At 54.7% G+C, this 17,752-nt stretch overlaps 1 protein-coding gene across 1 annotated transcript in view; it reads right to left on the bottom strand.

Moving 5' to 3' along the window:
* The window catches only part of RTN4RL1 (reticulon 4 receptor like 1), a 63,122-nt gene extending 46,578 nt beyond the window's left edge, over nt 1–16,544 (bottom strand). The window contains exon 1 of the mRNA XM_082201872.1: nt 16,068–16,544. Within this exon, the coding sequence (XP_082057998.1) occupies nt 16,068–16,080 (13 nt within the window). The 5' untranslated portion in view covers nt 16,081–16,544. The remainder of the gene's footprint in view (nt 1–16,067) is intronic.
* Nucleotides 16,545–17,752: the final 1,208 nt, after the last annotated feature.

Raw genomic sequence — 17,752 nt, 5'->3', positions numbered from 1 at the left:
AGGGTTAAGATCTAACAGAGGACCCCATTCTTCAACTAGCCGGGCGGATTTCCATCCTTGAGGCCACCTTTTGTCTAGGCAAGGGCTGTGTGGCTGAAGGGGTAAGCTCCCTAATGGCAGGCTAATGGGTGGGCCCTCCATCCCACCTCACCTGGTTAATAATATAATAATAATTTATTATTTATACCCCGCCCATCTGGCTGGGTTTCCCCAGCCACTCTGGGCGGCTTCCAGCCGAATATTAAAAACAATACAGCATCAGACATTAAAAACTTCCCTAAACAGGGCTGCCTTCAGATGTCTTCTAAATGCCAGATAGCTGTTTATTTCCTTGACATCTGATGGAAGGGCGTTCCACAGGGCAAGCGCCACCACCAAGAAGGCCCTCTGCCTGGTTCCCTGTAACCTCACTTCTCACATCGAGGGAACTGCCAGAAGGCCCTCGGAGCTGGACCTCAGTGTCCGGGATGAACAATGGGGGTGGAGATGCTCCTTCAGGTATACAGGACCAAGGCTGTTTAGGGCTTTAAAGGTCAGCGCCAACACTTTGAATTGTGCTCAGAAACGTGGATGTGATTAGGAGAACAACAGCCAGGTAGTGAACTATTCTCTCAGCTAGAGTGAGCTGAACTGGGAGAAAGACGCAGGCAAAAGCCAGAGAGATAGAGCCATACTCGATCCCAAGGCTGTGATGATGGGAGAAGCAGATTTTTTTTTGGGGGGGGCGTGTTACAGCTGTGAGTCCCTCCATCTTAGCCTTAGGTTGTACAGACATGTCAATAAAACCATATCTAATAAAACCAATTGCTCCATTGGTAGAGCATGAGGGAGATGCTCAGGGACATGCGTTCGAATCTCATGTTGGATGAAAGATTCCTGCACTGCAGGGGCTTGGACTAGATTATCCTTGTGGTCCCAACTCTACATTTCTATGATTCTATACGCTAAAGACACCGCAATCTCCGCTGTCCCTCATTTCCAGGAAACTGGAACCTGTGGAAGCGCTGGAACCCCAGAGTCTCTCAACGCTTGGAAATGAGCAATATAATCTCAGCCCTGCCTTCCTTTAGCAAAATTCCAGCAGACAAGGCTGTCTCCCACCCCAGATGTTGAGGGGCCAGCAGAGTGCAGCTTGGGGTGGGTGTTGCTTAGGAGCCACCTCAAGACAACGCTAAGCCTTTGGTCCAGCTGGATCGGCACTGCCAGTCCCAGGCAAGATGGACGGGAGGGAGGTGTACAAAGGAGTTGGGCTCCAGGTCCAGTCCAAGAGCCACAGTGGTCAACCAGGTGCCTCTTCTGGGAAGCCCACAATCAGGATTCGAACGCGCAACAGCCCTCTCCCTTCCTGCAGCTTCCAGCTACTGGTGTTCCAAAGAACTGCTGCTTCCGACAGTGGAGGACAGAGCGGAGCCATCGTGGCTTAAAGGTAAACGTAAAGGGACCCCTGACCATTAGGTCCAGTCGTGACCGACTCTGGAGCTGCAGCGCTCATCTTGTTTTATTGGCCGAGGGAGCCGGCGTACAGCTTCCGGGTCATGTGGCCAGCATGACTAAACTGCTTCTGGCGAATCAGAGCAGCGCACAGAAACGCCGTTTAACTTCCCACCTGAGCAGTATCTATTTATCTACTTGCATTTTGACGTGCTTTCGAACTGCTAGGTTGGCAGGAGCAGGGACTGGACAACGGGAGCTCACCCCGTCGCGGGGATTCAAACCGCCGACCTTCTGATTGGCAAGTCCTAGGCTCTGTGGTTTAACCCACAGCGCCACCCGCGTCCCTTAGGAGCCATCAATAGCTTTCTCTCCTCCATGAATCGGTCCAATCTTTGGGTCCTTGGCAAAGCATGCTCACACGCACACCCCAACAGTGCCTGCCCTCCCAGAGAGCCCCTCCAAAGTCCAAAGGGAAGATTGCTTGAATTTGGGACGTGTGGGGGGGGGAATCCATGATAGTAACACAGTCCTTTGGAAAATCCTTTCCCAAAGATGTGCACTAAGCTTTCCAGTCCTGTGTTCATCAGGGAGCCTCTGCAGTTCAACGCCAAGGGCACCCCCCTTCTCCCTCAAGCCTTCATCTATCCCACCCCTGCTTTTCCTGCCCTCTCTGTGCTGTGGTCCAGCTCCTTCCATGGACTTCACTGGGCTCCCCAGTCGCCTGGCTCCAGGCCTCTGTCACTGTTGCTGTGACATCATTTTCCCAGCTGGCCAGTGCTCTCCCCCGCAAAAGATAACCCAGCCCCTCTGGACAGGAGAGAAGTGTGTTCCATTTCCATTAAACAATGACCTCAGCTGCACTTCTTGAGCCAAGGCTGGGACATGGTTGTTGTCCTTCCAAACCCAACATTTCCCTGAGTTCTGCCATGTGTCTGGTCTCCACCCCAAAACTTGGTCACCCAAAAAAGCATCTGTTAGGGGAACGGGGTGCACTCAAAGGAAAGGAAGTGCAAAAATGTGTTGTATGAGGTTTGCTGTATGCAAGTGAAATGCACACGGAGATTTGCATATGGATTTTCATGCGGGGGGGGTTGGAAATCACAAACAGAAAAAGCAGGAGAGCTGAACCGGATTGCCAAGATGAGGAAGAGAAGGAGGTTGATCCTTCCCTCCTCTGTTTGCACAGACCCCTCTGGGTGGGGTTGTTTGGGGGCAGCTGTGCTGGGGGTCTGGATGGGATTACAGAAAAGCTTGGCATCCTAAACCAGCTCTTGCGCCCAACTTTGCTGGTACACTCCGAGTGAGGACAGTTCACAAAGAGAGTCTTTGCTCTCTTACTGGCTTGGAGGAAAGTGTTCCATCGGAGGCCAAGTCCACCACAGGGACCACCGGCCCCCTAATTCCCAGATGTGGCCCTCCATGCCTCTCTGCCTGGCCCTTGGGATTCTTCCTTGGACCACAGCCCTTCTTCACAACCTCTTTGAGTCTGGCTTTTAATAGTGCCTCTTTGCTTGGCCTGGATGGAGGAGAGCGACTCGAAACCAAGCTACTGTACAAAGGCAAAATTTGCATCTGTTGCTTGCCCACTGTTTCCTCTGGCCCTGCCCACTGCTGGCATGTGGCCCCTAGAAGGTTGCATTGAAATTATCCCTGCATTGCAGGGGGTTGGAATAGATGACCCCTGGGGTCCCTTCCAATCCAATGATTCGCTAACCAACCAAACCTCTGTTGAGTCAGGAGGCCATTGCTCCATTTAGCATAGTAGTGTCTACTCTGACATGGAGCAACTGCAAATTGAGAAACAGCCTGAAATGTTAAAAATGGGGTGGAAGACCCCTCCAAAACACGTCCCTGTAAAAAGACATGGACTCCCATAGCCTGCCTGCTGCGTTCTGGAGCTGAAACTCACAATGTGCTCCTCTGCATTGGAGAGGAAGAGGCTGGCAAAAGTCCCTCTCTGCTATGGGTGGGGGAAATGGGTGGGGCACAGATTCCTGCACTGCAGGGGGGGTGGACTAGAGGACCCTTGGAACCCCTTACAAGATGTGCCCCGTCCCTGCAATGGGTGATTTGCTCATTAGTCACCTTTCGAGGGGTTGGGGCAGTGAATTATTCAGAGCACCTTGCCCAGAGAGCAACGCCACGCATCCACAATAAGATCCACTAAAAATAGAAACAATAAATTTGCCAAACAAAACGGGGAATAAGGACCCGACACAAGGCCATCATTCAAATCCAGCATCAGAGAAACGCCCCCGTTTAGTACTACTACAATCGCCACGCTGGCTGTGGAGACGGAAAAGGAGCCCTTGGAGCTGACTGAAGGAAAATGCAGAATCACTAGATGGGAGGCTGTGGTAAGACCACCGGGAGGCAGCGTGGCGCAGTGGTTAGGGTGTTGGACTAGGACTTGGAAGACCTGGGTTCAGATCCCATCTCAGCCACCGCCTCTGAATGCTGCTTCCCTCAGGCTCTGCTTGGGGTTTACCCTTTGGGGAATCTGTGAGAAGTGGAGGCTGGACTAGGTGATCCAGCAGGGTTATCAGCCTTATCATAGAATCAAAGAAATGTAGAGTTGGAAGGGATACCCAAAGGCCATCTAGTCCAGCCCCCTGTAATGCAGGAATCTCAGCTAAAGCATCCAAGACAGATGGCCATCCAACCTCTGCTTAAAAACCTCCAAGGAAGGACAGCCTGCCACTTCCCGAGGGAGAGATCATCTTCTTATAGTCTATATTTCTAAGGGGAAAGCTCCAGCTCTGTGGGAGAGCCCTGCTTGGAATGCAGAAGGTCCTGAGTTCAACCTCCAGCAACATCTCCCAGAGAAGGGCTGAGGGAGACCCTTTCCCCAGAGTCCCGGGGTGCTTCTGCCAGTCAGTGTAGGCAATACTAAGCCAGACTCGGTGGCCCAACTCAGTATAGGGCAGCTTCCTACGCCCCTAAGCTTCCTGGCTGACTTTGCATCAGTCGCAGCCTCTCAGCCTAGCCTAGGCCACCTCGCAGGGGTGTTGCCAGGATAAAAGAGGGCGGTGGAGCAGCCCACCCACTGGCCCCTCCGAAGCAGATCATCAGGGCTATTCCCTGAGCTCCCTGGGCCAGAGAAGAGAGAGGATGGTCTGAGTAAAGGCTAAGAGGAAGGGGCTGCAGTGACAAGGCTGTCCATTATCCAGAAGACAGGGAGAAGATGCCTCCCCACCCCCAAGCCAAATGCCAAGGGAGGGAGGGCTCCATTTCAATTTCTCACACTAATCTCACTCCTAATCTTAAATTCAGCTCTCTTACATTTCCGCAGCAATCTGCAATACAATTTTTTCTTATTAAAAAAAGCTTCCTGAAAATTCCTCAGCATCTTAGTCAAATTCCTCCTCACAAACACATTTCTGCAGAGCAATTTTCTCTAACACTCTGCCCCTTTTGGCATGTTACTTTCACTGATATATTCATTTATATGCACACTTAAACCCAGTGCGTGCATTTCTGTATGGAGAACTGTGTTGCAAAATTCAGAGAAGTGCAGATTTCTGAAGGGCGGGCGAGTTTCAGTTTGTGTTTTTCGAAAGCATGAATCGGGCTGGTTCGCAGTTAAAAAATAAACTGAATTAACTATCTCCCACAACCACCACTGTGCCCCCATCTAGGGTCAGGGGGTGGCCTGACTGCCCCTGTCTCCTGCCTTTCTCCCCAACCTTTCCTCACAACGGGAATCCCTTCAGGGACCCCTCTCAGACCAGCTACCTGGGCCTCAGAATCTCTACCTTCAATATAAAGCCCTGGTCCCAGGTGATGTGTGGTGTCAGAAAAAGAGAGCATGTGCAGAGAGCTTTTGATTTCCTGTTGTTGTTGTTCAGGAGGGAAGTCTCCCAGGACAGGCTTCCAAGTCCTAGACCAGAGGTTCTGAACCTGTGGCTCCCCAGATGTTGTTGGACTACAACTCCCATCACCCCTGAACTCTGACCTTGCTAGCTAGTGGTGATGGGAGTTGTAGTTCAACAGCATCTGTGAACCCAAGGTTGAGAAAGGCTGTCCTAGACAGTCCCAGAAGAACCCCGTTGCCGCCCCTCCCTCCCTCCCTCCCTCCCTCTCTCTCTCTCTCTCTCTCTCTCTCTCTGCCCCTGTCCTCGTCCCCCAGGAAGAGTGGCTGCCTTGGGGTGTTGAGAAGCTGCCACTTGGTCTCTGGCTGCCTGCACCCAAATAGCGAAGACCTGGGAGAGACCAGGTGTCAAATCCCCTTGGATGACCTTGGAAAACAAGCACTGCCTCTCAGTCTCACCCACCTTGCAGGGGTGTTGTGGCGATAAATGAGGGGAGAGCGAGGCACGCTACCTTGAGAAACCAGAGGCTACAAAGGCAACAAATAAATAATGGAGATTAGGGAGCCCACTGCCTTACAGGACAGGTACACAACTCTGAACACACAGCGTTGCTAGGGGTGGACTAGATGTCCCTTGGCAGTCTGTACAGTTTGATGGCCTCCAGTGGTGGGACGTGGCCTGGGGGCTCAGGGGTCATGCATAGCAGCACGGGCAAAACCACAGTCACTCGCCCCTGGACCTGCACCCTGCAACTCTTGTCAAATGCTAGAGCTGACATTTGTTTCTGCAGAGCCCAGGTGCTGCTGCCTACCTTGCAGAAGCAGGTTCACAGTTCCTGGAGAGCAGAAAGAGAAGGCCTTTTTTGCGTGGGGGGCCCCCTCCAGCCCAGGCCAGCTCTGTGCCCCCCTCCTGCCCCTCCCTCTGACTCTCCCTGCAGGCTCCCTTCCCTGCATTAGAAGAGCAACTAAGTGCAAATAACTTAATTCGATTCTCTTGCCCAGCTGCCAAGTGAACCCTTTTAGCAAAGCAATAGAGGTGGGGGGGGGACACACCGTCTCTGCTGGGGTTCCTGCAGGCCCCCACCCCACTCCCGCCCAACCACCTTGCCATATGCCTTGACCTTGAAGCGACCTTCCTCTCCCCACACGGCTCTGCCGGGTCAGAGTCTGTCGCTCCAGGAGCTCCCCGGCCTGCCTTGCTTCCCGTCTGCTTCCTCCCCACCCTGGGGTGGCACAGCCCCTCACAGCAAGGGGGCACCAACAATAATACCCCCTCAACACACTCGCACGGCAGCAAACACTGACAAAGCCCCCTCACCCCGTGAGCCCCCAAGGCTGTCAAACTAGGCTATCACCAGCCAGGGCTAAGAGAAGTGGCCCTTCTCCACACCAGGGTTGGGGGGGAGTTAATCTGGATTAATTCGCCATGTGAACGGGATTACACATCTTGCAGGCATCTCCCGATCAGAGGACTTGCTCTCGATTTGCAAGCTTCTTAATCTGGATTAGAGGCAGCCGCTAACTAGCTCTCCTCTGGGTCTGGGGTTATTTCCATCTGCTGTCCCGTTTGAAGGAGGTGACGACACCCCAGTGGGGCTGGTAAGGAGGTCCAGGCCTCATTCCCAAAGTACTGGGTATTTGGTTCGAGCCCAATAAAGATAAGGTGGGGTGTCCTGGGGCTGTGATCCACACCTGCACACTTGCACCTCACTTTCCTGCCCCATTAGGGCCCTTTCTGTTTGCAGCACCCACTAGGAGTCCCTGGCAGCCCTCTGGCTGGGCATTGCAGAAGGAACCTAAGAGCTCTGCTTAAATGCCTCCAGACAAGGATGAAAGCAGTAGCTCCTGAGGCATCTGGTTGGCCGCTCTGAAAAGAGGGTGCTGGTCCAGTTGCGCCACTGGCCGGGCCCAGCCGGGCTCTCTTCTGATGTTCTTAAAAAGAGCTCTCAGATCAACCCAGCTCTCCCCAAAAGCTGCTCTTCCCAGGGGGTATTGTCAGCTCCCAGGCAGCGCTGTGATTCCCCCCAGAGGCAGACCCAGGTCAATCAACAGATTCAGGTGTTTATTTTCTCCCCACAAGCAAGGAGCCTGCAAGGCACCGTCAATCATACTGGGATGTTTACACAGAGGAAGAAAAGAAAGCAGCCTTAATTCCAAGCCAAACCATGAGAGACCTCCCTTTGGCTGACCAGAGGCTGACATCTGCCAAGGGCCTTTCAAGCTCAGTGTCATCCACACCGGCCAGCAGCAATAGCTCTGCAGGGTTTCAGGCAGGGACTGTCTCCCAGCCCTATCTGGGGCCATGGACTGGTTGGATGCAGAGGACTGGTGGGAGGAACTGGCTGGGGAAACCCCAAGGGAACAAGGTTCAGAGCCCGGGGAGTGGGGATGGGACAACAATGAGCGGTCAGAGGGTGAGGGCTGGGAGAAGGAGGTGTTGGAAGCTGAAGCAGAACAGGGCTTAGTGAGCTGGGAGAGTCTGTGGCAGAGAGCAGTCCAGAATCAGAGGCAGAAGCTGAAGCAGGAGAGGAAGGAAGCCAAGAGGCAGAGATGAGTCTGGCTGGGGAAGAGTCACAGGTGTCTCCTGCTCCTGCTGTGACACACTCGCCTCCCACTTGGTCTCCCAGAACCAGGAGAGGCCTGAAAAGGGTGGAGGAGAGGTTGGCTGCAAGCAGGCACAGTCTCAGATTGCTTGCAGGAGGGAATTTAGCTGTGGGGAGGCGGGGCCTTCAGCCTCTGCAACTGCTTCCTGGGGGGCCAGACCTAGTGAAGAATTGCTGTGCTCATAGGACGGACACTCCTGTGCAGACACTGTCTTGCTAATAAAGAGTTAACTCCAGCTTGCTCAGTGTGAGTGAATGCTGGCTCGCTCCTGAAGATGCTGTCAGGGATTGAACCTGGGACCTTCTGCATGGAAAGCACGTGCTCTGTACCACTGAGCTATGGCCGTCCCACCCCAAATATTGGAAAGACAGGGCAAGACCATTAAGGGAAGGGTGAGAGACGACTCCTGCAGAGCAGGGAGCTCCATGTGGTGGGTGCTGTGCTAAATAAGAGGAGAACTCCCTGTTTCCTTATGCCCACCAAGTGGGTCTCACATGAAAGGTGGGATGTGGGGAAAGAGGCTTCTCCCGCTGGTCAAAACAGAGGGATGAGAGGTGAAATGAGGAGACCGGGAGCAGCAGCAGCAACAGGGATGAGTTGGCCAGGATTCACACACACACGCAGCACACTTTATTTCTATCACATCACAAACACCTCTGGTTTCACCCAGCCCCCTTCTTCCCTCCTACTGTATATTTTGGAAGGCTCAGGTTTATCTGCCTGCTGTGCACTTGGGCACCCTTTGAGACCTCAGAGCCAAATGTTTCCTGAACACAGAATCATAGAACTGGGAGGAACCCCAAGCGTCACAAAGTCATAGAACTGTCAAGTCGGAAGGGAGCACGAGGGTCATCTAGTCCAACCCCCTGCAATGCAGGAGTCTTTTGCCCAAACCCACAACCCCGAGATTGAGAGTCTCCTGTTCCATTGACTGAGGTCGTCCAGCCCATAGGTAGGCAAACTAAGGCCCGGGGGCCGGATCCGGCCCAATTGCCTTCTCAATCCGGCCCGCGGACGGTCCTGAAATCAGCATGTTTTTACATGAGTAGAACTGTGCTTTTATTTAAAATGCATCTCTGGGTTATTTGTTGGGCATAGGAATTTGTTCATTCCCCCCACCAGAAAAATATAGTCCGGCCCCCCACAAGGTCTGAGGGACAGTGGAGCGGCCCCCTGCTGAAAAAGTTTGCTGACCCCTGGTCTAGCCCAACAACCCGCAATGCAAGATCACAAAGCAGGTTTTCACCTGGGTTTTGATGAAATTGGGACACCATTTTGAATCAAGATGGCGGACGGAACCTTCCCCAACTGGGCGTGAGGTGGCTAATAGGCCAGTATGTGTACTCAAACACCCAACTCTCATTTCCGACTCACTCAGCGTAGCCTGGCTTAGTCTCTCTGTTGCCATATCTTTCTTATCCCGCCTTTGTTATGTATGCGTTACTTTGCATTTCAACTTCTGATGTAATCTGGCTTCGGGGAAACACGGAAATGCCACAAATAAATAATTTAAGGGCCTTCCTTGTCTTTGCAGCCCTCGAAGTGAGCAAGGGATCTGGTGGGGCGACAAGCCTGGGATTCCAGTTTTGCATCGGGGTTAAAGGGAGGTGCAGAAGAGAGAGGGAGAGTAAGATCAGCAGAAGGGACCAGGGGGCGGAGGGAACTTCTAGTCCAGCATCACAGTAGCCAACCCGATCCTGTCCCCCGCAAATGGGCTGCTTGCAAGAAAGGCCTGATCGCAACAGCAGTGCTCTCCTATCTGAGATTCACAGAAAGTGGTATTTCAGAAGCATCACTGCCTCTGACTGTGGAGGCAGAGCAATAGCTCATCCTGGCCAGTAGCTCGCCATAGCCCTCTCCTCCTCCATGAATTTGTCTAATCCTCTTTCCGAAGCCCTCCAAGTTGGTGGCCGTCACTGCCTCCAGTGGCAGGGAGTTCCAGAGTTTAACTCTGCGCTGCGTGAAGAAGGGCTTTTTTTTTGGGTCTGTCCTGAATCTCCCAACATTAGATATCCACAAGTTCACGTGTTCGTAGAAAGGTAGAAAAACACTTCTCTGTCCACTTTCTCCAGGCCTTGCATCACTTTATAAGCCTCTGTTGTGGCCCCTCTTACTTGTCCTTTCTGTAAAGTGAAAAGTCCCAAATGCTGCAACTTTTCTTCATAGGGGAGCGAGTCATTCCATCCCCTCGATCATTTTGGTGGCCCTTTTCTGAACCTTCTACAATCTCCTTTCTGGGGTGCAGAGACCAGAACTATGTTCCTGCCACAGATTCAAATAAAGGTTTTCCGCTTCCAAAGAAGAAGAAGAAGAAGAAAAGTTTCATTTCCATGAGAGCCAGAAATGAGTGACTTTCCCAAGACTGGAAAACAAATCCATAGCAGAGGCAAGACTTGAACCCAGCTCCCCTGGTCCCAATTATCTACTGCTGGCTCTCTACCCCAACTTGGCTGGAGGAAAGCCTCTTCTTGCTCTGGTCAGGGCCTTCTGGCACCGTTTCTGCTTCTCCTCAATCCATTCGCCGGTTTATTTATTTAAATACTTAGGCTCCTGTCTCCTCTGCCAAAGCCCCAGGATGCCTCACCATCCATCTGTGACATCTCTGGTCACATGTTTTCTTTTCCTGCGTTGGGAAGGTCTCGTCTCTTTGGTAGGACATGTTGAGCTTCCTCTTCCATCGAATCATTGAACTGTAGAGTTGGAAGGGGCAATGCAAGAGCCATGGCTAAGAAAATCTCTGACAGGTGACCACCTGAGTCTGCCACCTTCCAGGATCATCCATTCCCCCCATCAAATGGCTTAGAAATTTCCTCCTAATGTTCCACCAGGATCTCATTTCTTGCCATTTTTCTACTGCTAGGAGTCAGGGGTGCCTTTCATCTCCTCACTAATTCTACTCTTTTGGAGAGACTGTCATTTGTGACCTCTCCTATCCCCATGCCTTAAACTTTTATTTATCCCCCCCCCCACCTGGGGAAGCCGTAAACCAAAACAGCAACCCTCCTGAACTGCCTCCATCCCTTGATCTGATCCAGTTGGCCTGTTCTTAGGATGGGGGGGTGAGGTGTAGGTTCCCCGTTTCCTTATTCATCTTTTGAAATTAAGCCCCTTTCCTTTGCAAGTGGCACAGTCTTCAAAATGTCAAGTGCACCTTGATTTTAAAAGAATGGATGGGGTTGCTGGGGTGGGGAGGGCTGCTCCCGACAGCCCAGCCCACTGACTAACCTTGGTGTAAGAACTGGAGCTCCCGAGTGCTCTGGGAACTGGGAATGACAAAGGAATCTCCAGTTGGCCTCCGGAGCGCAACAGCAGAAGTAAACTTTGGTGAAATGGGTCTTTGGTGAACACCTCTGAAGTCTGAGAGAGTTAGTATAAAATAAGGAAGCAGGTGTTTATTGAGGGAAGTGCACTGGGCAGGATTCTATCGCCCTGGATCACTAACCAGCTGGAGGGGCAAAGAAGCTCTGCTCTTCAAGAGGACCTCAAAAGTGTGAGAGGAGAGGCGGAAGGGGAAGGGATGCAGCCAACACACATCCATTGGCCTTCAAAGGACAGGTCAGCACAGAGGTCAAATGGAGAGGGGCAGGAATCTGGAAGTCTCCCTCTCTCTCTGCCTAGACCACACACAGACCCTTCTAGGCAGCATCCTGACATCTCATGCAAGGGAACCTGGAAGGGATCTGAGAAGGCGTTTCAGAGTGGCTAAGGAGCCTATTACCCCCACAAAAACACACCTGCGCCACCTCCCATAGCGACCTGTGATTTGGCTCACTAGCCTGAGCCATCCAGAGCCGTTTGCTCTGTACTCTACGTGGCATGTTGGGTGAGAGGGAGCAGCTGCCATGGGCTGAGGGTGATCCTGCCTTGGCAGGTCAGGCCAAGGAACTGCAAGACACTCCTGTGATCCTACAAGGGGAGGGGGCCCTCAGACCCTTCCTTGGGGCTTTCCCCAGGTCACGCCCCTCCCTGGCTCTGCCTCACACCATCCTTGAGTACTTGTGCAAGGCTGCAAATGTGTCCTTGAACTCTGCACATGCCTCTGGGCTGCCTCAATGGAGGGTGGAGAGAGAGAGGCTTTGAGAGTGTAGCTAACCATTCACATTCCTTGCCCTGCCCACTTTTGTTTTTGGCCTCGCCCACCATCAAATCATAGAATTTTAAAGCTGGAAAGGACACAATGAGTCATCTAGTCCAATGTCAGAAGTGGCCCTCATAAGGTTGCCCGGGATGGAATGTGGCCCCTGGATTGAAAAGGCCCCTGCCTGCCCCCACCCCAGGTGCTGTAATATGTGTCCTGAGACAAGCTCAGGCACTGGATTCTAAAGAGACTCAGAATAGGCTTTAAAAAGCTTTGGGATATGTGGGCCCCCCAGGAACTCCAGAATTGCCCCCCTCTCCTCCTCAAGAACAGAAGTGGGGACCCCAGTCTTAACTCTGTGGCTGCAGCCCTTTCACAGAGGCAGGAGAGCCAGTCCCGCTGGAGGAGGCGGCTTCAGGTGACCCTCAGCACTGCTACAGAATGCCCCCCCCACCTTGGGGGTTTGGCCCCTTTGAACCGGGCTGCCTGCCGTTCCCAGGACTGGGGTCTGCCCCTTCACCCAACAAAGCAGCCTTGGCCAGAATCCAGCTCCAGCTGGACTACAATTCCCATCATCCCTCTGTGGCTCTGCTGGTTGCTGGGAGTTCTTGTCATCGTGTCTCTTTCCCCCACAAAACCTGAAATTAACTTAGAGAACCGTGAAAAATAAGCAAAATGTGCAAAACAACCTCAGATGTGCAAATGGTTGACTCGGTTAGTGAGGGGAGGGGGCCTTAAGAACACAGGAAGAACCTGCTGGATCAGGCCAGTGGGCCATCTAGTCCTGTGTCCTCCCCTCCCAGTGGCCCACCAGTCCCCCCCCCCCCCCGTGGGAAACCAGCAAGCAGGATCTGAGCAAGAGATCCCTCTCCTCTCCTGTGCTTTCTAGCAACTGGTTGTCAGGAGCAGAGCCACTGATATCCTTATCATTAACCTTGCTCATCTTCTAAGTTGGTGGCCATGCCGACACTGATTCCTGTGGCAGGGAGTTCCACAGTTCAACCCCAGTCCTGGCCAGATTTATTTACCTGGCAAAATTTATACAGTGGTACCTCGGGTCACATATGCTTCAGGTTACATACGCTTCAGGTTACAGACTCCTCTAACCCAGAAATAGTACCTCGGGTTAAGTACTTTGCTTCAGGATGAGAACAGAAATCGTGCTCCAGCGGCGCGGCAGCAGCAGGAGGCCCCATTAGCTAAAGTGGTGCTTCAGGTTAAGAACAGACCTCCAGAACAAATTAAGTACGTAACCAGAGGTACCACTGTGTACCGCTTACTGGGGGAAAATTATCTCTCTAAACAGTTTGCATGATGTGAATGCTTTCAAGTAGCCTCATCCAACAGAAGGTCAGGATCCAGGAAAGGGGTATTTGTGGCCCAGGGGTCCATGTTCTGCCCTTTGTGCTGGGATCAGGGCATGCATCAGAAAAACAGCTCTGCCGGCCGTGCTGGACCAGGCTAAAAAATGCACCCCTAGTCCTGCCTCCTGTCCTCACAGTGGCCCACCAGAGGCCCCAAAGGGAAGCCCACCTCTTCTCCCCCACTTGGGGTTCCCAGCATACTGCCTCAAACGGTGGAGCGAGAACACAGCCAAGGGGGCTAGTGGTGGCCGCCTGGTTCAGGCCCTTGGGATCTGGCTTCTCCAGATCTACTTACAGATCCTGCCATTCAGGGGTGTTAAGCGGGGAGGGCTAGACTCAAATCGCTGGCCCCATCCCTATGATCTCCTGAACCTTCTTCCTTACATTATTCCTTTAGATAACTGCTTTGAGGGTTGTCTTCTTGCAGGTCTCTTAACGAGATATAGTATTGATTGATTGATTGATTGATTTAATAAAACATATATAGCCCTTGATAGTTTTTTTTTAAAAAAAAAAACAACCCTCACAAGCAGTTTACGAAATAAATAAATAAAACAAATATTTGGCAAGATTAAGTGGCATGTTAATCGATTTAAAAAAACACACCTAAGTGGGTTGCATGAACCGAAGTTGGTTTTATATGTATGTGAGATATATTTAGATAATATTAAATCTCTGTGTATATGAGAGAATATATGTGCCTGTATTTATATCCCCAGGTACACACATACAACTCACAACAACCTCAACTTTGCTTCTGTCCTGACTGTCCCTCTGAATGGCCGCCTAAATATGCAAAGATGACTATATGCAAATGGTTACAGGTAGGTAGCTGTGTTGGTCTGCGGTAATAAAATAATAATAATAAAAATAAATAAAAATAAAAAAATCCTTCCAGTAGCACCTTAGAAACCATCTAAGTTAGTTATTGGTATGAGCTTTTATGTATCTGAAGAAGTGTGCATGCACACCAAAGCTTATACCAATAACAAACTTAGTTGGTCTCTAAGATGCTACTGGAAGGATTTTTTTTATTTTGTTTCGACTATATGCAAATGAGATGCAAATATGTGCCTGGAGGCAGTTGCTGGAGACCTGGAGGGGTCCCGGGCTGAGCTGCTCTCCCTCCAAAGCAGACCTGCTCCTTCCGGGGCCCAGAACCAGCGAGGCCGCCGCCGGTGCCAAGAAGGGGCCGGGGTCCTTCTCCTCTGGGTGGGAGGGAGTGGGGGCGTGGCCTGGAGCGGGCCCGGCTGCTGAATTATTCAGGGCGGCGATATTAGCTCGGCAGAGAAGCGCGGGCCGGGCTGGCTCTTTTCTGCATTTCCTCCGCGTGGCTGACGTACAGATAGATCCAAATGAAAGACAGCTTCGAGACTCGCAAGAATTCATCGCGGGGCCACTTAGCCAAGTCGCCTCGCCGCCCGCCCGGCTTGCGGGACCCAAAAAACTTCCTCGCCCCGCCCCCAATGGCCAACTTCCGAATGGGGGAGAGGTGGTCCTAAACTGACCTCTTGACCCCCACATCAAAGTCTCCCTCCCCCCCCCTCTTTTAAGGGGTCTGCTGATTCTGGCTACCGGGCTTCAGGGGCGCTCTGTGCATGCTCAGGAAGCTGTGCTCCTTTAAAAAATAGGTGCTGGGCCCCGACTCGCGGTCAGGAAGGAGGGCAGTTGCTTTGGCACGGATTAAGCTTCGGAAACTGGGGCAGAAAGCGGGGGTGGGGGTGGGAAGGGAGAGTGGGAAGGAGGGAGGGCGAGGCCTCATCCTTCCTTCCTTCCTTCTTCCTTGCGAGGGGCCTCTGTGGCACCGCTTTGCCAGAGGCTGCCGTGACAAGACCAGGCGCCTGAGCCATCCCACCTCCTGAGCCGATTTTAGAGACCCCGCCACGACTGTGACCCCACCGCCGCCGCATGAAGATTAGAGCCGAGCGCACCAGCCACTCGCTCCCCTCCGCCCTGCCCCACTTCGGGTCCCGAGAAAAGATCCGCGCTCAGCCCCACGGATCAAGCCCGCCCCTGAGACCCCCATCACCCTAGGGCGCGCACGCACGCACACAAGTCTGTCTCAGAGCGACATCCCAAGATTGGGCCGGCAAAGTTGGGCGCATTTGGTAAGGGGGAGACCCCACGCCCCCCCATACTTCGACTTGACAGCGCGCGCGGAGAGCTAGCCAGGTCCCAGCAGCCCCGACCCGTCGAGGGACCCCCAGATGAAGGGGGCAGCGGGGCGCGCGAACCAGAATGCGACTGCGGATCACGAGGCAAATGAAACCGTCCTTACACCAGAGGAAGCCGGGAGGGACCGGCCTCTCCCCACCCCGTTGGGCGCTCCGATCATCTCCCCACCACCACCACCCCGCCCCGTCGACTCCTTCCCTGCAGCGCCGCCCAAGCCCAAGTGGCGACTCAGCCCCGCGCTCCGGACCTTCCAGGCCGGACACCACCTGACCCTCCCCAGTTCGATGGGGACCCCCTGCCACAGCCCTTTGGGGAGACTGCTCTGCCCTCCCCGCCGCCTCGCCCCTCTTTACTCTTTGCCACATCCCCCCCCAGGTACCCCGAGAAGCCGAGCGGAGCGCGCGGCTCACTGCTCTCGTCCGGGAGCGACTCCGGGGACCCGCGGGAAGGAGCCCCGACGCCCCCACTTCCCCCCGGAGGGGTCAGGAAAGTTTGCCGGCCTGTGCTCTCCGGCTGGGTCCGGTAGCCCCCGGACAGCGCGGCAAAGTTTGGCGACGGCCGCCTGCGTCCCTCGCTTCCTTCGCGGGCTCTGCGGACTCACCTTTGCGGAGCATCTTGGAGGCGCCGCGGCGGCGGATCCCGGAGCGGCGCTCACAGCGGGCGGCGACTGCGACGGCGGCAGATAATCCGAGCGGGGCTCGCGGGAGCTCCAGGCAGCCGCATCGCGCGGCCGGCGGCAGCGTTTCCCCGGCAGGCAGGCAGGCAGGCAGAGAAGGCAGGCGAAGCAGTCGGACGACTCTCCTTCTCCGTTGCGCGCCTGGCTGCTCGCTGCCGGCTCGGCTCCGCTCGGCTCGGCGCTTTTAGGGGGGGGAGCCGCCCCCTCCGGGCTGGCCGCGCTGCCTCCTCCTCCTCCTCCTCCTCCTGCCTCCCTCTTTAACGCGCAGAGCCCCCTCTCCACCCGCTCGGGTTTGCGCCTCCAAAGGGCGTCGCGCTGCTGCGCCCCAGCTCGCCTCGCCTCTCTTCCCCGCAGCAGCGACGGCTGGGCAGGGCTGGGCTGGGCTGGGCTCGGGCTGGGCAGGGCCAGGTCCCCCTCCGCCTCCTTCCCCGCCTCCTCCCTCCCTCCCTCCCCCCCTCCCTCCCTCCCGCTTCGCATCGAAAATTTATGAAAGTCTTGGCGGCGGCGCCCCTCCCGACAGCTCCCCACGGAGGGACAGGCGGAGCCCGCACGCAGGGAGGGAGGGAGACTTCGCTTCGGAAAAGGGGGCCTGGCCGGGAAACGGGGAGCGCCCCCCACCCGATATAATCTCTCCCATGCTTAATTCTGCGCCCTGCGGGGAGGGCAAGATCCGGAGAGCCACCGGGGCGCGCCTGGACGGCGGGCAGAAAGAGCCCAGGCGCGGCGCGCTCGCCTTTCCCTAGTGGGACAAAGACCCCGACGGGGCTAGGGAGGAGGAGGAACGCGATGCGGGTCCCCTGAGTCCTTCTCAGCGGCGGAGAGGGGACCCCGGCCCACTTTTTCCCTGCCACGGACGGGTTGGGGGAAGGGGGTTGTGAGCCCGGACAGGGGAGGGGGAGGAGCAGGCGCGGCGAGTTGACAGACAGCCGTGGCCGCCATGGCAACGCGACGGCGAGCCCCTCTCCCTCCTTATCTCCATGGCAACCAGCTGGAGTTGCGCGGACCCTCCCTCGCCGCCGCCACGCCCTCCGCCGGCGCCGCCACGTGGAGGCTCCTTTGTCCCGAGACCCGCCAGCTAGGGCGACCCCCTTGCTTCTCGCCCCTTCGCTTTGCCAGGGGGAGGCTGAGAGCGCTTTGCGCACCGTGGCGGGGAGAGGAAGGTGCCCTGTGGCTCCCCAGAGTGACCCCACGTCGCAGGCAGGCCAGGCTCTGCCCCGCCCCGGCTCTCCATTTTGGAGAGGGGGCAGAAGAAGTTAGGGGTTGGGGCGTCCCTTGGCCGGGCGGGGGGCATTTTGCACCTTTGTACGTTGATACAGGAGCAGATCGAGAGTGGCGCCTGGTCCAGCCAGGAAAGGGGCTCGTTCAGCAGGCCCGGTCAGGAACCTTTCCGACAACGCTGCTAGGCAGGAGAGTTGTGGTCTCAGACTGTGGAACTCCTCCACGCAGGAGGCGACCGACGAAGACAGCTTCACCAGAGGGTTAGGCAAATGGAGGAGGAGGAGGCTCTCGGCAGCGACTACTAGCCGCGATGCCTGTATTCTCCCTCCCCTGTCGGAGGCAGTAAATGCCTTTCCATCCCGGTCTCTGGGAATCGCGAACGGGGAGCGTCG

The sequence above is a fragment of the Podarcis vaucheri genome, assembly GCF_965113315.1.
Source record: "Podarcis vaucheri genome assembly, chromosome: 15".
Lineage (NCBI taxonomy): Eukaryota > Metazoa > Chordata > Lepidosauria > Squamata > Lacertidae > Podarcis > Podarcis vaucheri.
The sequence above is the reverse complement of the archived record's forward strand: the minus strand, read 5'-3'. Positions and strand labels throughout refer to the sequence as shown.